At 36.2% G+C, this 26248-nt stretch overlaps 1 protein-coding gene across 1 annotated transcript in view; it reads right to left on the bottom strand.

Moving 5' to 3' along the window:
* The window catches only part of LOC109053943 (retinoic acid receptor RXR-alpha-B-like), a 47144-nt gene that overhangs the window by 9828 nt on the left and 11068 nt on the right, over nucleotides 1–26248 (bottom strand). Inside the window, exons 2-6 of the mRNA XM_042724772.1 lie at nucleotides 23213–23344; nucleotides 10613–10857; nucleotides 3728–3881; nucleotides 3043–3222; nucleotides 486–649 (exon numbers count right to left, since the gene is read on the bottom strand). Coding sequence (XP_042580706.1) covers nucleotides 486–649; nucleotides 3043–3222; nucleotides 3728–3881; nucleotides 10613–10857; nucleotides 23213–23344 — 875 coding nt within the window. The remainder of the gene's footprint in view (nucleotides 1–485; nucleotides 650–3042; nucleotides 3223–3727; nucleotides 3882–10612; nucleotides 10858–23212; nucleotides 23345–26248) is intronic.

Genomic DNA, 26248 nt, shown 5'->3' with positions numbered 1-26248 from the left:
CAGAGGACAGATATGCACAAGGCATAAATATACACACAGCGCTAGTTTCCGTGTGTCTTACTGACATGCTTAATGGCTGAAGCTCTTATCTAGTGACATGACAATGTGCTTCTTCTGCAGTATGTCCCCTCTCCAGGGGTCTGTATAGAGACCTTCAATGCCAAAGTGCATTGCTCTGTAGCCGAATCCATCCACCGGGAGTGGGATTGTAAAAATAGCCCTTCTTATTCACAAACAGAAATACTAAAATATGCCTCTGACTCTTTCTTGGAAAGCTGCAAAACTCTTAAAACTGTCTTTTTGTACATCTGCAGGCAGGCTGGAACCTTTCTTCAGACTTGACATTCAGAAAATGATCAAGCCCGGCTCGCTCACTGAGGAGCAATTGTGAAGTGTAACTCTGAAACGGCACATTTCAGATGAGCCAAATGTTCTCCATAAGTTGAATGTCACCGAGTGTGATTTAGAGGGAGAGATTGGCTTACAGAATTGGCAGGCGCACTCAGGTTGGCCTCCACGTAGGTCTCCGTCTTTGGTTCCACTGCCAGTTCGGCTTCCAGAATCTTCTCCACGGGCATGTCCTCATTGGCACAGCTGCCGAACTCAGCCTCACTCCGCTCCTTCGCCCGCTGTCGCTCGTCCTGAACGGCTGCACACGTGCAAGAACAAAATTAGAACGGCTCACATGTGCGATACGTACAGTTACATACACAAACAAAACCGTGACCTTGTGCACAATAACACGCAGCTGCTTTTGGTTTGCTCTTAATCTACACGTTTCCACAAAAACAGCTCAGGCTGTTTTTCATCGAGCTGCATGTGCATCCAGACCATTATTCACCGACTTCAGAGGGCTGAAAGTTGAGGAGGTCAGCCTACGTTTGTAGTGACATTATTAGTAATATGTATTCGGCTCTTTAAAATATGTATATTTTATTTGGGTGCGATCCAGCGCAAACATGATTCTGTGCTTCTATTCAGTCTACGGACAAAGTCACGCGCCGTAAAACCGTCCCTCGGACAAATGATTGGTTATGCAGGTTGACAATGTATTGGTCTGTGTGTGTGTGTGTGTGTATGTGAATTTTAGTGATTTGTGTACACAGCATATACTGTGTGCATGTTTGGCCTGGTTCAGAGGGGGAGCCAGGTCTAAACCACACAGTCAGTCTACTGTGGTCTGGACCTGGTGGAAATGAGCCCCGTCTGCCTTGCCGTCAGGATGCGGAACATTTCAGCTTTCTCTTCTGTCTGTAAAAAGCCTTGTTTTATGACTCTCTTTCTGTTCGACAGAAACCGCTAGCACATCATGAGGGGAATTCTTGAGTGGGAGCCGTGGAGGTCAGCTGAAGGATGAAGCTTTACTCCAGGAGTCACTGAGAGGTGAGTAAAGAGCCACAAGGAAATTATTTTAGCTTTATCGTCCTCAGAAACAGAAAGACAGAGAGAGTGACTCGTGGGGGAGAAGTGTGTCAGGTTACCTCTTTCTCAGAGGCTTCGGTATAAGGGGTATAGCCTTGTTCTCTAGACTACTTTAATAGCTTGAAAAATAGACCTAACATATTCAAATCAGGCTTCTTCTTCATGACTTTTTTCTACTCTTTTGAGAACAGATAACAAGCTAAACTGACAACACAAAATAAAGAACTTGGTAACAACTGTCCTCCATTAATGCAATATGTCAGGGGGAAGTCATGGCCTAATGGTTAGGGAGTTTGATTCCTAACCATAAGGTTGTGGGTTCGAGTCTCGGGCCGGCAATACCACGACTGAGGTGCCCTTGAGCAAGGCACCGAACCCCCAACTGCTCCCCGGGCGCCGCAGCATAAACGGCTGCCCACTGCTCCGGGTGTGTGTTCACGGTGTGTGTGTGTGTGTGTGTGTTCACTGATGTGTGTGTGCACTTTGGATGGGTTAAATGCAGAGCAAGAATTCTGAGTATGGGTTGCTATATGTCACATCACTTTTATGTTGTTTTAGATATAAACAGTGAATATATGCAATATCAATTTCCACATGCTTAACTTGTTTTACCGGTGTACACACTGCTGCTGCTTGTGTACTATGTTTTCTATTTGTGTATTTTCTACAGTGTGTTATTAAGTGGTGCCTGGAAGGAAACCATATCACTAGAATGAATATTAGTCACATTTCTGAAATGCACATGCCCATTTTGTGGTTAAACAGAAGGATAAAGCTTTAATATTATCTGGCTACGAGCCTTTAACTACCTCAGAATAATTTAAAGGGACAGGTTTTTAAAAATTAATATTTTTGAATTATTGCCATTTCACACATGCATCACTGACTGAAATTTAAACTGGGACCCCAATTTAAAAAACAGAACATGAGGGATAGAATTGCTGAACATCAAACGCTTATTGTAATTCTCATTTGTAAGCTGCTCTGGATAAAAGTATCTGCTTAATCTATAAGTGTAAATATTCTAGTAATAAATATATAAATAAATAGTTTACATGCTTCCCAGCTACTGGAATATTCTAATGCATGTAGTATTCTGAAAAAATATGACGTACATTCTATTCTAGGAATTCTCTGGTGGAAATAGTGGAAATACAATCTCTTCCAATTTAATGTAATTACTTTCAGACAATTCTAGACTTAAAATGTGTAATTTAATCAACACATTAATCAGTCTCCTTCATTTTCTTGACAACAGCACACAGGAGTGCAATGAACTGCAAATGGTAGGTCATTAGTGCTTTCAACCATCTGTACTGTGAATTGATTCATGTTGATTTCTTTTAAAGAATCTGTCGCTTCCAAAAATGTGTTGCTTTTCAAAACTGCCTGTGTCTCATAGCATTGATGATTACTTTTAATTTGGACATAAGCAGAGAAAAATGAACATTAGATATTCAGAATAAGATAGTGTCAAAACACTGGAATATTTGCTCTGTTTGATCATGTTAATGAGTTAATGACCGATCCATAATCAGAATAGGATCAAATTCCATTATTATTTGGTATTGCCGTGTGCATGTAAATGTGCTCAATCACTAAAAGAAAGAAACAACGCACCTTCTCTCTTCATTCCCATGGCTAAGCACTTCTGATAGCGGCAGTACTGGCAGCGGTTGCGTTGGCGTTTGTCAATTATACAGTCCTTGTTGTCTCTGCAAGTGTACGTCAAATCCTTTCTCACCGTTCTCTTGAAGAAGCCCTTACAGCCCTCACAGCTGTACACCCCGTAGTGTTTACCTGCCAGCAGACACATGCTTTAGTATTCTTCCCAGCAGGGTTATCTTTAATTGGCATTTAATATCAATAATTCAACAGCACCACATCTGTTTTTGTCACACACTACTCTGAAAGACAGAATATATAGCCCAATTTCATGACTGCAGTTTAACACATTAAACAGCTCTCTGGAATACTTGATTCTGATTGGTCAGTTTGAGCATTCTGTGGTTATACAGCATTGTATAATGCCTGTTAAACTGTATATGGTTGCTCCTCTTATATCAAACTGCAGGCTCTTTCTTCTCACATAAAAACTAATAAATACTATTTTCAAACAAATTAATATTTTATGTGCTTTTTTCATTTGTAAGTAAATGGGAAATATAAATATTTATTTATTACTATAAAATAATGCTGCTCATAGGTTATTGTGATAATTTAGCTGTTTTGTTCTGTAGTAACAGACAATTATTATTTTTTTAAATCACCTAGCTATGTGTGTTCCAATGTGTGTGTGTGTCACCTGATGAACGGTCTCCACAAATGGCACAGATGTGTTTAGTGAGGGAGAGGGATGTGCCTGTGGGCTGCGCTGGGACCTTCATCACCCCGTTCAGACCCAGAGGGGGTTTAATGTCCTCTGAACTACTACTGACGGCATTCATGGGTGAACTGAGCTAAAAAAAAAAAAAAAACACACACACACAGATATCAAACCATTACGAAGTTGCTAATAACCGAATTAATGGACTGATAGAAATGGGAGTACATCACATTCCCTTAGATCATTACTGCCTATAAACAAACTCTTATGATTTATATATGACATAAAAAGAAAAATTCCAGATTTTTTTGCATACACTATTGTTCAAAAGTTTGGGGCATGTTTGATTTTTTAATATTTTAAAGAACAAGTATCTAATGCTCATCAAGGCTGCATTTATTTGATCAAAAATATAGTGATACTGTGAAATATTCTTACTATTTAAAATTTTATTTTAATATGATAAAATGTCATTTATTCCTGTGATGGCAAAGCTGAATTTTCAATAAAGTTTAAGTGTCACATGATCTTTCAGAAATCATTCTAATATGCTGATTTGCTGCTCAAGAACCATTTCTTATTATTATCAGTGTTGAAAACAGCTCCTTAGTATTTTTGTGGATTCTGTGAATTTTTTTTTTTTTTTTTTTCAGAATATTTAGATGAATTGAATCAACAAAAGACCAGCATTTATTTGAAATAGAAAAAAGAAAAAAAAGAAAAACGTTCTGACCCCAAACTTGAATGGTAAGGTACAATCCAGATTAACATGTCTGTTGGAACAGAATCAGTTACACATGCTTAATTATCCAGAATTGGAGTCTCAAAAACTGTGATGACAGATGAGTGGACCTGTGAAAGACACAACAGACACACCTACAGGAAACATTATGATGAAAGAATGTTCGCAATGTTTTTCTTTGGTAATTCTTGAGAGGCAGATAAATTAAACTGTACAGCTTCCTGAAGCGAGGAAAACATACAAATGATTTACCAAAGAAAGAGCAAATGATTCACCCTAACTAACAATAATTATAGTTTCTGTCAAAAAAACAAAACAAAAAACAAAGGCAAAGTGTATGACGTATGAGTCAAGTGTTAAAAATATCCAATAGTGTTGAAATGTCAAAACATTTAGAGATTTGCTTCACGGAGAATTAAAAACTATTGTGTTCATTTGAACAAAAACTCTCTCCTGGCATCTCCACATCTTAAATTGTGTCAGTGTCATTTTGTTCACACTATCAAAGAAAATCTGACTCATGATAAATGTTTCTGGTTGACAACACATGCCCACACCTGTGGTCAGTACTATTGGCGTAGATACTAAATGACATCAATGTCCTGCAAACAGACTACTGACAATCATGTTTAGCATTCCATAATATTATGCATTAACATGAAGCTTTTAATCCTGAATTCTCACTCCTACAGGTAGGCATAACATACAAATGTGACCTAAATTTGTTTAATGAGATCCTGACAGGTTACTTTTTTAAGCTGAATTAAAAAAGTCAAGAATTAATCAAAAATGTTACAACAAAACAATACAATAAATCTAAATGCAAATTCAGCCCAAAGTACTTCGCAAACTGTGCCATGTATATACATACTGAAAACAAAAGAGCTACCGACACAATTGTGATAATAAAGGAGAGGCAGAAACCCAGATACATACCAAAATGCACACACCTACACATAGGTTTACAGTCACATGCACCTGCACACACACACATGCACACAAACAGATCTACCTGCTGCCGTCTGCTTCGTTTTGCATGCAGGCATGGCTCTTTTGACATGTCCTGCTCAGTGGCATAATCTATCTTAAGGGGGCTCTTGTCAAATCCTGGTTGGGCACGTGAGTGTACACACACATACGCCCCCCCCCACACACACACACTATTTTGGGTAAACTGTAATTCAATATGTTCTTGGATTCTCTGTGTGCCAGTGCCACGGGACAGTAGCTTCTAGATTTAGACCAGAGACAGAGAGCAGATTAACAGTCTTAACTTTAAGCCTTGAAATAGAATCTCAGATCCCCACATTCAAACACTTCAGGACCAGTAATCATGAACCATCCCTAAAAATGCTTAAAAAAGCTACCAGCCAGATAAAATATTAAAAATCTACACAAAAGTAACTTAAAAAGTAAAGCACGGCTCTAGAAACACCAAGGTTATGGCTGTTGATTGCAAGGGATTGCATGAATATACTGATTGGATAATAAATTTTGATGACAGCATCTTTCAAACGTGTAAATGTACTGTAGGAATTGGAGGTGTAACATAAATATGTTTAAACTGAGGTGAAACCAGTGGAATTCCTCACATGGTGGCTGGGGAAAAGCAAGAACAATAAACAAAGTAGAAAAACAAACAAAAATAAAAACAAACAAAACAAAACAAAACTTCACAGAAAAGACTGTATGGAAAAGATCAGCTTTGACACTTCCATAATAACTCCCTTTTGAGGTATGTGAAAAAATGTGGGCATGACACTTATGGTAGAAATAACTAGGAAGTAGAAAAACTTTTCAAGCAACATGTGCCAAATCAGGCTGGGAAAATACACTCTCTTTTATAGTTCTGTGGAAAAAGTGAATAACTAAAGTTTTCATAACCATGAGAACCATCTATGATCTCCAAATGAAAATAAGTAGCATGTCCAGAGAGTGGAGACAGACATAATGAACAGGGAGAAAATCAGTTTTATTATCGTGTTTTACACTGTAGAGCCCACAGTTTTTAAACAGAAGAGTTTTTATTTCCCAAAGAAAATGTGAGTGAAAATGTGAACTATATTGGTTGCAACCTGAACCTGAAAGTATCCTGAACGTTTATTCAAAACAAAAATCAAATCCTCTATATTACTAGATGGTACACTACTGTTCAGAAGTTTGGGGTCACTATGATTTTTATATTAGGGATGCACCGATGAGATTTTTTGGGACTGATACCAATTTTAACAAACAATTATTGACCGATTCCGATACCGATATTGTCACTTCCTCTATCATCAAAATAGATAGTATTTTGATCATGTTTTAAATCAGCAAAGTTCAAAAACACCTGCATTAAATTATGCATTAAATTATACTAGTATAATTTAATATACTAATTTATTGCTGCATCATCAAATAATTTCTAATGAACATGGATTGGATCCATTTAACATTCAGCAGGCCTACATAAATACAACAGAACAAAGATACATATTAAATAAACAGTGCTTTTTCAGTAGGTTTAACAGTTTCCAGGTACAGAAATAAAGTAAACAAATGTAAAATAACAGTTCACTGTATAAATTAAATACATATTATTCCTTCTTTATTGTAACAGATTTTATTATGATAAATCTAATTTGTTTCAGTCTGTTAGTTGTAATAAGTGTTTTGTCTAATTCGCTGTATGTTGATGATAATGCAACTGAAAGAGAAAGAGTTTAATGTGCACTTCTCATGCTGTGTTTTGTTTAGCTCTTAGGGTGTTTGGAGTGAAAAAGGACACAATAAACGTAATAAAACATCAGTAAAGTTTTGGTCATCATTCAGATGAGGTCCGCTTCACTTATGAAAGTTACAAAAGTTATTTAGTCAAGAATAGTGTGCAATCTTTTGCTTTTTGTTTTTTTATTAGCATTAAAGTGCAGACAGCAGTGCTAGCATTATGCAACAGACATTATACTGCTCAGTGCCTTCACGCAGTTAATTAATAAACCATTGTTTTGTTATATCAGCCTTTTTCTTTATATAGCCGATATGCAGATGGTTGTAATTTCAGGAAAAATCGGCCTATAAATATCGGCCACCGATACATCGGTGCATCCTTATTACATATATATATATATATATATATATATATATATATATATATATATATATATGTGGTACAAAACTGTACAAAAATAAATGTTTTTAGAGCACCAAATCAGCATATTAGAACTGAAGCTGTAATGATGCAGAAAATTAGATCACAAGATTTGCATAATTGTTATTTTCAATTGCAATGATATTTCACAATATTACAGTTTTACTATGTTTTTGATAAAAAAAAAATGCAGCCTTGGTGAACTTAAGAGACTTCTTATGACTTCTTAACATTTTAAAATGTAGCATATTAAAACATAAAAACCGTACTTTAAAAAAACAACAACTTTAAATCGTAATAATACTTACTCGTAATAAAAAAAATAAAAATAAACACCATTGGTGAACATAAGAGTCTTCTTTCAAAAACAATTAAAACTTACTGATCCCAAACTTTTGAACAGTAGTGTGAAGAAGCTAACTGGTCGTTTGTGTATCTGTCTGTGTGTCTGAGGAGAGTCAACTGGCTGGGTGTTAAAAGAGTTTCATTCTGACACATACCACATGGCTAAGCTGCAGTTTTTAACAAGCCAGCTCATTTCCTGTGCGATTGGGCCCTGACCAGGCCCTAACCGGGCCTCTTCTGAACCCATTTAGCATGCCAATAAAAAGTAGAAAGCCCATGTGGCACACTAAGGCCGTGTTTGACACCATGCGGTCAGAGATCAAGCACTCTGACGGGGCTAATGAGGATGAATGGGGGCAAGGGCACCTACAAGACGCCTCTCCTTGAGCCCATACACCATTACTTAAGGCAACACCATTAATGTGTAACCCCCCCGTCTCCATTTAGTAGCCAAATTAAAACTGTCTGACATGAAACTTAGGTGGGGGAAGAAAAAAATGAAGTCCATTGTGTTTTTGCCAACCCAAACTTGTTGTTAATGGGAACTTTCAGGGTACAACAGTAATGACTGAACACTTCACTACTGGTAGTGGGAGGGAGGCGATATGAGGAAAAAACTGTTCAGACGAAACCCTTCACAATAACATGTTCATAACGAGTATAGCGTATGGTTTATCTTAAACTATACTGCAGGGATTTCAGTTCTCATATACCAACTGGTGTCTGATAAAACCCCACGGTCTTCAAATTAATTCATAAAAGGCTGTTATTTGATATGACTTGAGTTACACTAAATGGTTTTACTGGTTCTCCAATGACTCTGGCAGGCACTCAGTGATTTCACTGTGCCAAAGTCTGACTCAAATCCATCTCGCTTATCTCTACAGATTTAAAGTTATACGTTAATGATTACATTTGTAATTCAAACACACTCAAATAAAGCGTTTCTACATCTTCAGTAGTGCAATGAAAAAAATCAGTGTTCAAAACATTTGTTCAGTCAATTATATCATCATTGTAATCGTACACGTCCTGATGTTCCTCAATTTACACTGCCAAAATAGTGTCATCAAATGACAACTGGCTACTATGAAAAGTATTTAATTTACTTTCTTGTATTTAACCTCAAAGACGAGCAATCAAAAATGTAATATGATGAAACAGAAAAACACTCAAAGATAGAAACACTCAAACATTCAGAATTATCTTTCCATAATTCTTCTAAAATCAAACCTTTAAACGTCGATATTACATAGTATCGTAATGGCAAAAGGTAACATCTGAATGATTTACTTTCTAATTTTTTGTTTGAAAATACTCTCTGTAGTTAATGAGAGTATGCAAGGTTCTGTAAAGTACAAAACCACCAGGTTTGGTGTTCAAATCTTAAACAGTCATTTTAAATTGAATAATCTTTATGTTTCCTTGTATATTCATCAATCCAGCATGAAGTTTATTTTTGACGAAGCTACATGTTACAAAGAACACGATCAGAAATAATTCCACCTGCATTGTAATCATTTTTTCATTTTACTCAACCGTACAATAGAAAGTTCTTCCCTAAATACTTGAGCACAAATTCCTAATTTAAGTGTTTATCTGTTTGTTTCTTATCTATGTGCCCTTGAAAAGTAAAAAAAAAAAAAAAAAAAAAAACTAAACCACCAACAGATACTGTATGCTTAAACAAAACAGATTAAACCAAGCTAGTTTCCTGGAAACCAAATGTAGACAATAATAATAAAAAAGTGGAATTACATCACTTGGAAACTGTAATATTTCTTGTATGATGTCTCATAAAACCCAGCTCATATTGTGAGGGTTTTAACAGAAATCCATTTTTACAAGTAGCTGTATTTTCCACCAATGAAACGCTGCTTCAGCAGAGCCTTTTAAGCTATGCGTTATTAAATAAAACCCAATCATAAAGCCACTAGCACTGATGCTGAATTGATTAGATTTTCTGTGAATAAGCAGAAGACTGCAGTGTGTGAGAAAAGCTCATTTGCTGTGATTTTTCAAAACATCACTAAACTCTGATTGCTAAAATTAATGAGGTAAACAGTGTGTATGCATGTGTGTGCCATTTGGAAAATGCAATTAAACTATTTATGCATTTCTAAAGACCATGAATGTCCAGACTTTATGATTGCTGGCATTTTGCACTGCTGAGAAATTTTAGCAGAGCTTTTTGAGCTCTGAGTTATGCAGACAGCCTTCGCTACTACTGCCAAATCAATTACATCTGCAATGAACAAGCAGATGATCATGTCTCAATGTAGCAAGAAAAGCCCATTAAAAGCAATTTTTCAAAACCCTACTAAATTGTCTGATTGATTAAATAATAGAGGTAATGATTCGAATAAATGTTTGTGTCCTTCTGTGTGATTTTGTGCAACACGAACTCGTGCAATCAAACTCATTTGAGCAATCTTTAAAATAGATCTTTAATTTCCAGCAGAGTTCAGGTCAAGTTTAGCCAGTTCAGGAAAATTCAGTTCAAGTTCAGCCCGAGCACACCCCAGAAAAAAATATTGATCCGCTGCAAGCCTCTGAAAGAATCTGCAAGAGGACTCAATGCTGCTGCCCACAGCAATTCATGCTGAAGCTGTTAAGTAAGTCCAGAGTAAATGCAGTGACGTCTTACCTGTGGGCTCAGGCTGGGTCTGAAGGTCATGCTAGTGGAGGGGTGGCCCATGGGCGAGTTGATGACGGGGAACGGCGAGGGCAAGCCGTTGATGGGCGAGCTGAGGGTGCTGATGGGCGAGTGCAGCTGACCCGGGCTGGAGTTCATGGCGGAAGGGCTGAGCAGAGGCGGGTGGAGAGGATGGTTACTGATGCCTCGGTGACCCACGGAGCTCAGGGGAGGCGACGAGAGCTGACCAGAGGAGTCTGCAGGACGGCGAGAGGAAAAAAGAGTTAACCCACACAGGAAATTTCAGGAATATTTTGCTTTGTGAGGTAAACAATGGCATTGTGTTTTTGTTCGGCCTTTTTACAGAGCTGCTAAATGGATGAATAACGTAGAAAAACGTTTAAGAATGTGAACTTGATGTACAAATACCTTTTCATTTCTTATCTCGAAAGGGCAAAATTTCCTTTAACTTTAGAAATAAAAGAGTTTAATGTAAAATGTAAATATTTCTTCCGCTCACTTTCACTCTAGTCCAAAAAGACCACATCCTGAAACTAAACAGCAAAAAAAAATTTTTTTTCAAACTGTGTGGCAAGAAAAACTGTTACATTATGTTATTAAAAATAACATAGTTACATTATATTAAACTATATTATAAAATAATGAATATTGAAAATAATACAAATAAATAGATAATAAATTAATTATACTACAGTTATTTTCGATGCAGAACAAGACAAGTAGAAATAATGAAATGACATTTTTTTTATTTTATTACAAAAAAAGTCTATTTTAAATCAATTGTTCTTTTGATCTTTTTATTCATCAAAAAATCTCAGTCTCAAGGTTTTCACAAAAATATTAAGCAGCACAGTTCTCAACATTGATAAAAATAATTAATGTTTCTTTATCCACAGAATATTATCATGATTTTTAAAGGACCATGTGACACTGAAGACATTAGAAAACAGTTATTTAAAGTTGTAATAATATTTCACAATATTGATGATTTTACTGTATTTATGATCAAATAAATGCAGCCATAGTGAGCATAAGAGACTTTTTTCCCCAAAATACATTAATTATCATCTGTTTAAGTATGAAGTATAATCATGTTATTTATGTGTGAAAACTCTTACACACTCTTTATGCAATTTGCACATCTGTTTGTTTGTGTGTGTGTGTGTGTGTGTGTGTGTGTGTGTGCGTGTGTGTGTGTGTGTGTGTGTGTGTGTGTGTGTGTGTGTGTGCGTGTGTGTGTTTGCTCTTCCATATGCACTTATATACAGTACAATCAGTTGTTTTGTTGACACTGTTTGCTCTGATAAAACAGTGGACTTCAGCCACAACTTGCCTTCTCTTTACAGAGACAGTAAACACATGCTGAGAAAACACAGAGGGCTTAATTACTCATCCTTGTTTTCCCCCACAGCTACAAGACCTTGAGTGAAATGAAAACAATATCAATCTTTCTATACATGCAGCAGCACATCTCAGGAAAAGGTCAATGTCCAAGTGTCATAACAAATATCATATTAAAACATCATCCTCACACCAGCTTATTTTCTCACACTGTCTATTGTGAAACTTTCTGAAGGCCATTAGTCACTCTCGGGAAAAAGAAAGTCTGCAATATGATTTTGATTCGTGTCTATTAAAAAAGCATGAACACAATCAAGTTATTCTGTTGAAATCAGCCAGGTTCTTTTATATCACATGTCCTAACAAGTCCAGAGAAAAGTCCACTGAAATGGAGACTACTGTACTTACCTTAAAACGAGTTTACAGTGAATTTAAGTTGATAGAATATCCATACAGGACTGAATAGTGCTGGGCTGTATGATCCTATATGATGTACATCATCTATATACACCTACAAGTACAGACATGAATCCATTTTTCTATAAATACTAGGGTAAATATATGTGTGCTGTTATAAGCTTGTAGTTATTAACAAGTTAGAATGGCGAAGACATGACAAAAAAAAAGAGAAAAAAAAACAGAGTGGGGTGTGTCCCAGATAAGACAAAACAGAATTCAGGAATTTGTGAACATGGGAATGTAATTTGAAATTTAGAGTCGTTATACAATCTATTTTATAATATTAGTTTGACTGTTTCGCTTCTTGCTTTCCACTCAAATGTCAAATAATGAAGCTGTTTCTGCATTTATGACAAACTTCAGTTGTTCTGAATATTCTTATCTTTTGGTTTGCATTCACCAAGTTCTAAATAAAAGGAGAAAATAAGAACCTTTAATTTGCAAAATATTTAATTCACTGGATTATCAAAAGGCCTGATTCTGTTACCATGATATAAAAAAATCCTCATAGAAAAGATTTATAAAAAGATTTATACTTTAAAATGATATTTCTGTCATCATGTAAGTTCCTCTTGTCATTCCAAACCTCCTTCTTTTCTACACAAAAGAAGCTATTTTTTTTTAAAGAATGTTAGTAGCCAAACAGTCACCACTGAAAAAAAAAAAAAAAAAAAAAAAACTAAGATATATCTTATTTTATGTTTCACTTAAGAAAGTTTAGGAACACGTGAAGGTGAGTAAATGATGATTTTTGGCTGAACTATCCCTTTAAAGATGCACATAACAATGTGAGGCCAAACCACTGAAGGATCTGAGAAGCTACAGTAAGTTTAAGATTTGTCAGGTTGGATTTACGCCAGGAATTCTTTCCGCCAACCCAAACCAGCTCTGCAGACTGTCAGCAGCATTTGTCCATGGGAAGACTCAAAAGTGGTGAATGGACATGTTGAATAGTACAAAAACTCATGTTTCCTTTCAAAGATCTGGCTGAGAGCCCTCCCTGGACAGTTTAAATGGGTTTTGATCTGGTTCCCCACCCCATCTACATGACAGAGTAAGAGTCTGCAACAAATGACGACCGGCAATATGTGTCTCTGATGACACACCACACACATGAACACACCATATAACAGCCTACAGCGTTACACAACTCGTGGGCACAGGTACGTACAGGCATGCAGACTACATTCACATAGACTATGAACATCAACACACACCTATACACACATTCCCAGAACACTGGAGGAAGATTTCAGATCATAAACAAGGTGTGTAGGAAGATCATTAGACGGCTCAAAGTGTATCCCCCCCACACACACACACTCACACACTTACACACCACAAAACTAATTCCGAATGAGAATCGGTGCTATTCTGAGGAACAGAAAATTGTGGTTTTCTCCCTAAGATGACCACATGCTGACAGCAAGATTTACAGCTCAAATTCTTCCTCTGAGAACTGCAGCATAAGCATGACTTCTAAAAATTGGTCTGCAAAATTTGGTCTAGGATTTACTTTGAAATGATTTTCATTCAGAAACTGCTATTAAATGTGACAAATAACGAAATAAATGGCAAGTAATAAGTTGAATTAAACATGAACATCTGAAAGACTGAAATAGCGTTTTCTTGTAAAACACACATTAATAATTTTCCGGAAAAACTCACACACAAGTACATGTCCAGTTTCAAAGCTAAACCCATGGAATACACAATCTCGCCGTTACTATCTCAACCCTGAGTTTTGGCTCTGTTTTATATTAATATAGACAAGCAGTAGACTCTCTGTGTCAATTAAGAAAATGATCTGGTCTTATCATGTAAACACAACAATCTTGACTCGACCGCTGTATAAATACTGCCACACAAAATGTTTACTCAATCACCACAAACACCTACTCACCGAAATGTAAATCAAGGGTGGGAGATAAACAGACTAGGGGATAAGGATATACCGCCAGCCTAAGCAAAATGTATTTGAGCAAAACATTGTTACAGTTCACTAATGAGGCAGCGAGAAGCACAGGCCTGATTAGTCAGAGGATGAGGGATGATGTGAAGGCAGAGCAGAGCGCTGACACACTGCTGAACCGCATGGACACACAAATCACAAGAGCAGAACTCACAATGCTACTGAATTGGAAGCACAGAAAGAGTGAGAATTTTTTTACCTTCTAATTTGTATTTATTTTATTCTACAAATCCAGATTAAAAACACAGTTAGTTGTGTATTTACTGACTTCACTGTTATTTTTATTTCATATGAACTTTTTATTATTTTCTTATTATTTTATATTTATTACTATTTAAATCAGTTTTATGTAAAACACTTTTAATTACCACTCTGTTATTTATGTATGATATAAAAACCTTGCCTATTTCATTTTACTGTATTTTAGCATTATTTATTTCTTGATATTTCTTTAAGAAAATGTTATGTTTTGTGGTTTTTTTTTTTTTTTTTTTTTGTATACTCAATACTGCAGTGAAGGGAGTAGTTGGTTATTTCCAGGTTGTTGTTAAGGCATATTGAGTGTTTTTAATGCGCTGCTATGCAGTTATTGATGGTTGTTCTGGAGCATTGCTTGGTGGTTGCCAAATCTCCACAAAAAAGCCCATGCCTCTATGACATCTTGGTGCTTTCTTAGATGCAAGCCCATATGGAATTTATTAATAAGTTTTATCAACAGCTCGTCATCTGCCAATGTAATACTAAGGGTTATGGGATTGATTAAATCCACATTCCTACATATGAGACCTATTAATAAAAAAGCATGGTGATGAGTAATTATTGACTCAGTATTGTTGATGAGGTCTACACTAAGTAACTCCAAAGATGATTACGGACTGATCTCTTTAAACAGGTACAAAACAAGACACTTGAGCTAAAAGCGTGGTGAATCAGTCAAACAACCAGATGAGTCTGTTCTCAATTCACCCTGTGCTTGGCAGTGCTGCAGAGTCATTTGAATATAGAGGAAGTGAGTGGATTCGTGGCTTCCTACATTCAATCAGCACAGAGTGTTTAAATCAAACCCTCGCTAATGTGTTTAGTCTGACGCTTCCTGAGCGCGTTATTTTTTCCTCTCGATTTCGTCTTCCTTCACAGATCTTCACAGATCTACTCAAACACAGTGCGTGTGGCTATCAGGTCCAGGAAGGACATTCAGTCAACATTACATGCTCATTCACACCATTTCTCACTCCCACACATATACACTCACACACGCTTTCAAATATTCATATGCACACACATATACATACGCTGCAGACAAATTACCAGACTATCCAACCCACTGAGAATTAATTACACTGCCAATTTGGTAACATACTGTACAAGTCTAGACTAAAGATTCATCCGACCATTTCAAAATCACCAGATAATCAGCACTAAAGGAAATATGCAGTTGCTCATGCGGTGAATAATGCAAAATAAGCAGTTTGGTGAATAACAGAAAGCACTGTAACTAATCTATATGATTCATCTCGGGCTGTCACTTTTAATGAAAACCTTGAACAAAGACAGGATAAATTTTTTGAAACTGAACATCCAGGATTTCCTCTACAGGTTTAATCCCAGTTGAGACACAAAATCTTTTGAATTCATTCTTCGGGCAAATTATTTCGTGACGAATGGCAAAAATGTGATGACTTACTCTGAAATTAAAAACAGATAAACAGGACCCGCGATTTACAACACTTCTCTTCCTGTTCAGAGAAGAAAAGGAAAAATGATCTGATGATCTCTATGCAACAGCATTTGTATTTTTTGTCTGGTGGTATAAACTACTGGCAGCCACTGAGATATCTGAAATATTCATGATCCTCTTTCGCCCTCAGGGTTTTCATTTGAAATGAACGCCATAATGTTTCAATCTCAGTTCCAGAGAGAATTAAACAAGCTTTTATCTAGAACTGACAGACAGAAGCAGTACATCACGTACATGACAAAGTGGTCAGCCTAAAAATGTTTTGTGAACAAGTTCAATTGGATGCTTGATATAAATCTTACTGCTTTCATCTGATTTAGTATCAATGAGAATTTTCGTATGTGAATGACTAATAGCAATCAACATATCCAAAGTCGCCAAGTTCCTACGGTGATTCCCGAGATTTTAAAACCTTTGTTGGCAGAGATGGTGACTTAAGTCCTAGAGTCCAAAAAATTCATTGTAGACATAATTAGACTCATAAGCAATTGACTTGAGACTTCACTTGGACTTTCTGGATATCTACAAAACCTGTAGACATATAAGTTTTACAAGGGAAAAAAAATCTTAAAAATTATCCCATGTCATTCTTTTCACATACATTCTTTTTCAATGACTTAAAGGGATAGTTCACCCAAAAATATATAAAATTCTGTCATTATTTACTCACCCTTAATGTCATTCCAAACCTGTATCCAAACTTTCTTTCTTCTGTCAAACATGAAAGAAGATATTTTGATAAATATCTTAGTGTTTTTTTTTTCTTCCATACAGTGTAAATCAAAGACCACCAAAACTGTTTGGTTCCCAATAACCTTTAAAGTATCTTTATCAGAGGAGATAAAGTCATACACATTTGGAATGACATGATGATAAGTAAATAATGACAAAATTTTAATTTTTGGGTGAACTATCCCTTTAAATTATCAAGGAAATCTGTTTTTATTTTCTTTGCACACAAAAAGTATTCTTATAGCTTCATAAAATTACGGTTGAACCATTGATGTTACATGGATTATTTTAACTATGTCCTTACTACCTTTCTGGGCCTTGAACATGATAGTGCCCTTGCTGTCTGTGGAGGGTCAGAAAGCTCTTGGATTTCATCAAAAATGTCCATAGCACAAACTGTGTTCACGACTGGTTGAAAGAATTACTGTCCTGGTACCACCAAGGATGTTGATCCAGGAAGCTGCCGCACATTTTTGAAGTCGGAGCAGATTGTTTTAGTTGAGCTAATATAAGCAGCAGAGCCCAAGGTGATGCACCTGTTCAAAGCTCTTGCTGACTGTGTCAGATATCAAGCCAAGCATCTGCTGTCCTTATGGTGTTGGCATGTTAAACAAAACATTTTCTTTATATTATTTGCAGAAACGCAGGCTTCATGCTAACCATGCTAATGCACAGGTTACAGGCACAGCATAGCTCCAATGTCTGTGTGATTTTAGGGCATGGGAAGCTGGTCCCTGAAACTCAAATGTTATCAGTTTTCACTACAAGACTAGAGTGAATGAGACAATCAGATAAGTGTCTCTGTAGTGAAGGGAGAAAGCTCGCTCTCTATAAGCCACCTGTGAGATTGAGCCAGCGCTATCGGACACACTCGGCTACACGTGTTTGCACAGAGATGGACAGATATGAACTGCTGGTATGGAGAGAACTGCTCGCAGGAGTCCAGGGGCCAGTGAGAGAGCACTGTATTAGTCAAAATGATACGGTGAACATACAGTGGCAACGTGTCTGAATAGACCACAGACCTGACATGCTTTGAACTCAATGCTTTAATGATTGATTCATGAATGACTGATTTTAAATATGGTCTGGTTTGACTGTTTGAAGATTTTTATTGGACTTAACCGATCATTTATAAACATTTATAAAATTTATATACAAAATATAAGAATAAAATTAAATCTAAAATATTTGATACTAAAATAAGAATAATGGGTGCAAAATTATTTAAATAAAATGTACATTATACACTACATTTGCAATAACATTTTATCTCTAAAAGACTTAAATTTAATTAAATCTCAATGCTTGCATTATATCAAATTAACCAATAAACAGAAGAACAAATGAAGAATAAAAAAAAACACATACATCCTAAGGTTGGAGTATAACGAATGACTTCCATCGGTAACAAATAAAAGATTCATGTCTGCTAATTTGAAGTGTGCTGTAGATTATAAGCTTTTCCCTCCATGCCCGACAATAGACCACCATCTCTACAGATCTCTTTATTCTCTTTCTGCTTTAAATCGGGACAGTAGATATCCTGTCATTCTCTCTCAGTGTGTCCCTGCAGTATGATTGCAGGCTGCCCCACTTTTAGGTTTCAAACACACACACACACACAGACACACACTATTGCACAATCACCGGTGGGACTGGATGTCTGGCCTGGTGCCCTGAGAACTGGAGCTTATACTGTGTGTCTGCCAATCTGAGCTCAACAAGCTGTTTTGGGGGGAGGCATGTGCATTTCATTTCATTCTCACAGACCATCAGTGTCCTGTGAAAAGGCCAATATAAACCTCAGTCACTAAAGAGTCTTCTGAAAAAAAGCCTTTGTCACATTGCTCTTGTTCAAAGATCAAGAGAAACTACGCCCAGATTCTAAAAGAAAAAAAGCAAGAATGCACAATGAAAAATTATATTGTTTTGATACAGATGAATGATTTGTATTGCCGATAATGTTAATTTTCTCAATCTCTTGCTTTTGACTGAAGTAAAAAAAAAAAAAATAAATAAAAATGATAGGTGCAGTTTAACAGTGGGATGTCAGAAATGAGATAATATTTCATTGTGACTGTGCCAGAGAGATAAAGAGCTCAGTGAGAACTCAGGAGCTGATTTAAGCTGATACAGCTCCAGGGCCGATAGCTTCCCTCCAGCTCCTCTCAATACCATTTGTGCACCATATCCACAAGTCAGAATTATGGAATTAGACTGGATATCAAATCTAATTCCATAATTCTGACTCATTAAGATTTGCACTAAATGAAAACTGCTGCTTTTTTTGCTACTTTTTAAAAAAAAAATTAGTATGAATGTTATAGTTTTATCGTTGTTTTTCAATCACCTTCAACCGTTAAATAGAAAACATTATTACATATTTTAAACTATGACAATCTACAATGAAAATGAAATAAACATAATATAATTTATAATTTCATATAACAACATATAATTTCAATGCAGATTATGACTGTGCCTCATGCAAGGTTATTATCAAAAACTAAAAAATATCAAAAAAAAAAAAAAAAAACTTTTTCATTGTTTGAAATATAAAGGCAACATTATTTTCATTTTCATTTATTCATGTTGAAGTACTAAAAATAATTAACTAAACTAAATAAACTAAAACTAAAAATTACAACTTAATAAAAACTAAACAACTATACAGTATATATATATATATATACATACTGTATATGGACTGGTTATTTTATAGAAAAAATTAAATCAAACTTTTACCAAAAGTTGGTGTACTTGTTAAAGAGATATGAGAGATGTGATTAATGTGGTTAATATTATTCAGAAGAATATTTATGTTGCAAATCATTTCCAAAAAGCTGTCATTTTTGTCAAATTATTCAAATATTGTGAAATTATTATTTTTTATTATTATTAAAATGTTAACTATGAATTTGCACTTAGCAAGACATAGAAACCAGCTATTTTATATATTAAAATATATATTCTACCACATCACAGAATGTAATTAAACATAATACATAATTTAAGACATAATATAATGTTAGAAATAACAGTATGGTGGAAATGAACATGACTTTTAGAAAAGAAAACGGCAAAAATAAATTGTCTTATGACCTATGTTTATTATTGTGAGTAGACAAATTGAAAAGAAAGAAAGAAAGAAAGAAAGAAAGAAAGAAAGAAGAGAAGGAAGGAAGGAAGGAAGGAAGAAGAAGAAAGAAGAGAGTATTTGTGTTTGTGGAGATAGATTAGATAGAAATAATTTGAGAAGGATTGTTAATTTATGTAAGAAAGAAAGAAAGAAAGAAAGAAAGAAACTAGTGTGAGAAGTTTTTCAAGAGACTTAATTTCCTAAAAGTTCCCAAGCACAATAGTGCCCATAGCTGAAGAAACAACCAGTTATCAATTATCAATGCTGTGTTGAACTATTTTCATTTTCAATTTCATGTCAGTGAAAGTACTGCTCAGCTCATCACCGACTACAACTTTTTAAAGTAAATCTCCAAAGCCAGCAAGATATTTTGTTTTCCCTCACAAGCATCTGTCACTTGAATCATCCAACACATTACACATGTGATGTAAGCTCAGCCTGCTGCAGCACCTCTGTCTGCTTTATGGAGACAACTGCCTCGATCATCAGGAAGAAATTAGCCAAAGCACTAAGCAGCATGATCTTATTGGCTGCCGGGCCCGTCCGCTCCATTTGAGGTCAGCCCAGACATTCCAATGGATAATCTTTTCCATCCCTCCACTCTCTTGTCTTTCTCCCTCTCACACTCAGTCTGTTTTACTCAAAGCGCAACTACAGCACAAGGCTGGCTTTGTGTAGCCTCTTCACGAGCTCTTTCTGACTCAGTCAGTGTGTTTTAAGTGAACCGTATGGAGCTGAAATACATATCGGCCTTCGCTCCCAGCTCTCCCTGCACCTTCCAGTAAAGTTATTTTCTACAGCAAGCTAGTAATATGAAGCCTCCGAATTAGGGCCATCACCACATCACAAAGGTTCTGGAGAGAAGCTGAGCTATGTTTGCTTCTGGAGCTTCGCCTGCTTTTCCCAGCATCCCATTCTTTGTTCTGCTCGCTCTCTCTGAACTTGCAACAAAAGGCTGTAATTATGGCGGGCACAAACCATAGAGAAAGAGCCATATTATAGCATTCTCTCACACTTCAAATGCGGCTGCTCACTAGAGGTTACAGGAACCTGTTTAGATTTATGCCAGCTGTGGAAATGACAGCTGCTGTGAACTTCTGGGATGGTCGTTTTGATGCAACCCACACATTTCATGCATTCTGAAGCACAATATTTACATAAGTCCTCATGTTAAACGCCTGAGATACACAATCCTGCCTAAACATGCCATTGAGTGATCGCGCTGAAGACTATCTTTCTTTAATGTTACATATTAACCAGTAACACTTTACAGTAAAATTCCATTCGTTATTATTAGTGAACTACAAATGAACTAACAAAGAAAAATAGCTCGTTAATCTTAATGTAAATTTTTTAATGTCATACGTTTTAATGTTATTTTCTAACATGTCTATCCAGAGTTTTTAATATGTTTAAAAATAAAGCATGCAAATTCATCAGTCAACACCATTGCGGTCACAAATACATAACCAATCCCATCAATTTACGGCTTAGGGCTTTTTATATCATAAGCAAACTGTTTCCGCCTAAGGATGTTGATTTCTAGGAGGTAGTTGTCTGAGATGGCGAGCGGGTGTGTAACATGGTTTGTGTAACATTAGCAACACCTAATTAGCTGTTTAATAACATAATCATAATGATATCAATTACTGTTGTGTGTCTGACTGACGTTGTAGAGAGTGATACATAAAATGCATTAGCATTCTAATACATTGACTTGTACATTTACCCTGTATAACTTGCTTTCTACTTCGGAATCAGTTTCTGATTCAAACATATATTCAAACATAACAAGTAAAAATAAAGTATGTAGTCCAAGCTGCTGTGATTGAGTGGAGGCGGGGACTAATTTCCATATTCCATATCCATGGTTCAACATATAGAAAATGAGGTACAGTAAGGATGTGGAGCAGTGGTTTTCAAACTTTTTTTCCACTGGGCCGCACTATGGTCCAAGTACCAGTCTCACGGGCTGCACGCATATCATTTACATATTACGTCACCAATACAAACCAACCAGGTTTATAATATTATAGCCTAAATATTATGATACCTAATTGATTACATTCTTTGAAATAAATAAATAATTCTACTCACCATTAATAAAACACCTGATGCTGTCGGGAGCTGACCAATTTTGTGAAATTCGGCCCGAAAGGAATAACAGCACAATGAAGTTGCGATTGTAAGTTGCAGTCTCTAACACAGGCACGGAAGTGTGACTTGACGCACGACATTGCAGAAAATGTGCATTTACAAATGTAGCCTAAATTAATCCATATTTGGAAACCACTTTCGAATTAAATAATCTGAGGTTCTATCCAGAGGTGTTTTGTGACATTTCTGCAATTAAGGATGATTGCTGCGTAGTATGGGTTTTTCCTTTTGCCTGAACATCTTCAAATGAGTGGCGGGGCAAACCGAGTTGATTCAAGTTGATACCGAAAGTCCAGCACTCTCCTACCTTCACTGCTGATACTGTGACTATTCTTGTTTGTATATGTTCCTTCACTGCCATTTTCCACATTTAGTTTTTCTCCCTTAAAGGGATACTCCACCCTAAAATGAAAATTTTGTCATTAATCACTTACCCCCATGTCGTTCCAAACACATAAAAGCTCAGTTCGTCAAGATTAATAAATACTGTAACAAATGTAATACTCATTGTTAATGTTATTGACAGTATTGTAAAGTGTTGCCAATTAACCTCATATATTATCTCTGAAAGTGAAGACTGACTTTGAAGAATCAACAAACCTGAGGGGAAAACAAACTGGCTGTACGACAGCTGAAAACCAACTGAAAACAAAGAGACCTACAGCATGACAATACATCATGTTGAAACATCACATGCAGGAATACGACCAGTGTAACGTGTCCATTAACGCAGGGGCCAGGGGAGACGCGCTCTATATGGGCTTTGTTGTAACACGTTTGAACTAGAAACTATTTCTCATGAGTGAAACTGTATCTTGAGCTCTGTTTGGGAATGACAGGACAAGACATCCTACACTTGGAATGAAGACTGATTTTGCCCTACAGCATTGAATCGCTGACGTTAAGCGTGGATGATCCAGCACTGTAGGGCAAAATCAGTTCAGCAGAAACCAGATGGCTTTCCTCTGAATTAAAATACTGATCGAATCAGTCTATGTGGCAAGTGCAGGTGCTCTGATGTGTTTGTGCATGTGAATGTGTGTTTTATACCTGTGGATATCCTGCGCTGTTGTAGCGGGTATGTACCCGTGAAGCCGGAGCAGCCATTGGACGAACTGCCAGCGTCGCCCGGCCGGCTCCGCAAACACGGTGGCGCTACTGAGCAGGGGTTTTTCAGGAGCCCTGTGTGTGTGACACAAAAGAAGTGGGTGAAAGTCACTCACTTCCACTGCAATCAGGTGAGGATTTCAGACCAATATGTGAAAGGACACATTACACTTTCCTCAAAACTGTTATGAATGGATCTCAGTTGAGTCTTCAATATGCAGTGCTTTAATTTACGTGGCAGTACAAAAGAATATACAATCTCCCTTTAAAATAAATAAAACAAATAATCACAAAGAAAAATGGCCAGTACCACATTGAGTTAAATGTGAAATTATGAAGTAGAAAGACTGAAACAGTCTTTCTACTTTTTTTAATTTTAAAACATACTCCCATAACCTTAGTTGTATTTACAGCTTCAAAAATCATTTTTAAAGTTTAGATATCAGTCAATATCTCAGATGTTGCTCTTAAGAAATTAAGAAATTCTGAAAGAAAACAATTTGGGAAGAAATTGATTAGAAATGTTTAAGTTCACATTGACTTTATTTGTATACTTAAGTATTCTGGCAAATCTTGAGATCTCTAATGAAATTAGATGCATGTGAAATTAAAAGGGAAAGTCTGATTTCCATTTGCTCTCCTTTTTAATCTTGTTGTTGTCTAGGATAAAAAGAATGGCAAAATAAAGAGATCTCATATAGGATTATTTTTTTCCCTGTCTTGAAACTTATTATCCCCTTAAAGAAAAAAAAAAAGAATTTATTTCTTACAATTGCAATTTTATTTCTTATTTTAAACTTCACAATTACTTTTTTAAAATCATTTTAAATTACATTTTAAATTTTTAAATCAATACGCTTGAATAGGAAGCCACTGCAAGTTATGCAATATCGAAGTAATATGTTGATGAACAGTTGTATATGTTAGTACTTGAGCAGCTGAATTCTGAATATATTGTAATTTCTTAATAGACTTATCATAGTGATCATCATAAAGTGATCAAGCCTTTATTATTTACTTAGGGGTACCTCACCCAAAAATCTAAATTCTGGCAAAAATTACCATCACAAATTAATTTCCCATGTTCACCTTCGAAACACAAATTAAGATATTTTTAATGAAACCTGAAAGACTTCTGTCCCTCCATTTAAAGCCATTCCACCAAAAGTTTATTTATCCGAAATCAATATTTGAGCAAGTACATAACCAGCCAGTGTTCATAACCAGAGTAGTACTGAAATACGTGGGAATATTGAGCATGCTGCTGCATCATTAGTGATTTTACACAAGTGATGTGACATACAGCCAAGTATGGTGATCCATAAACAGAATTCGTGCTCTGCATTTAACCCATCCAAAGTGCACACACAGCAGTGAACACACACCCAGAGCAGTGGGCAGCCATTTACGCTGCGGTGCCCTGGGAGCAGTTGGGGGTTGGTGCCTTGCTCAAGGGCACCTCAGTGATGGTATTGCCGGCCCGAGACATGAACCCACAACCTTAGGTCACGACGTCTGTAAACATAAAGAAGTTGTCACGTCTAGTAGGCTATCACGTGTGAGGATCCTGCAGGTGGCGGATCGTTTATAGCCTTTTCTCACTGCAGCTGGAAAAATTAAACTTATCATTTTGATGGTGGATTGTTATCCAGAAAAGACTGAAACACATGTGACTGAAATTAAATTATATTCCAGTTTTAAATGTGCATCTGATTAGAGATAGCCTAGTACACAATATTTGTATTTTAAAGAGAACCAGTTTGAAGGAAGAATAATTTGCTTTTTGGGTTAAAAGAATTTCTCAATATGAAATTCAAATGGTATGACAATTAGAGATTAGACTGTGCAGAAATTGAAATCTACACACTAATACACTACATACTAGTCACGCAATGCTGATGTTAACATTAACAATTTGAGAACAAAGTGTAACAATAATAATAATTTGCACGGTTTGAAGTGATATGTGCTAACTGGTTGTTAGATTTAATCACCATTGGTGATGATTTATTGCAATGCTTTTTTTCTCAGTTGGTCAGAACAAAAGTGGTAGGCTTGTTACTTACTTGTTCAGATGACAATATCTGGTGAAAATTCTTATTTGGGTCATATTTTCCAAAACGTAGGCTAGAATCTGTGATTCCTAAGTAGAGTATCCCCACCGGTGCTGTGACTGACAGCCAAACATACTCCTCAAAACACTAGATTCAAACGCGCTGGAACCGTGCCTGTGCACGACCCACGTAATGAAGATAATTGCACAAATAACTGCAATTGCAGGTTTTCAAACAGAGATGGCGACAAAGAGGCAAAACTTACTGACGGCAGCTTTAAGTTTACAGACATTGTAAAAGTAATCCATATGAATCAAATTTAATTTATGATGAACAGATGTAATTTAGGATTTTATTCACCACACACATACATAGAGCTCATCAGATATGGTAACCAGAAGCTCAACCGTGCTTGCTGACATGCAAGGACCACTGAGGTTTGTCTCTTGTGCCAATAAAGCACGTTTGACATCTGTTCATCATATGAAGTGATTGTGTCTCCTCAGAAAACTTGGGTTAAAACGCTTAATTCATATGGATTCCATTTTCTTTTTATGAGCAATCTGAAGTGTCAAAATTTTGGTGGAATGAACTTCAATGGAGGGAAACTGGGCTTCCATACTTGTACTTGAAACAATCCGCAATTAGTGTCCTATGCAAATAAAACTTTTCAACATTTCAACAATTGTGTAGTGTCATGTATAAACGGAATTCATTTTTATGAGAAAGACCCATGTGTTAGTGTTTGTGACTGAATGTGTGTGGCCCGTGCTACATATCTCTGACTGATATGGAAATAACTTGACCTCGAGATGTTTTATTTGTTTGCTAGTAAAACTACAAGTGCCTAATTTTCATCCATCTCTGAATATGAACTTTCAGACCACCCAATACTCTCGACTTACTATGACCTTGAGCAACAAAG

Source organism: Cyprinus carpio, chromosome B5 (assembly GCF_018340385.1).
Source record: "Cyprinus carpio isolate SPL01 chromosome B5, ASM1834038v1, whole genome shotgun sequence".
Classification (NCBI taxonomy): Eukaryota; Metazoa; Chordata; class Actinopteri; order Cypriniformes; family Cyprinidae; genus Cyprinus; species Cyprinus carpio.
The sequence above is the reverse complement of the archived record's forward strand: the minus strand, read 5'-3'. Positions and strand labels throughout refer to the sequence as shown.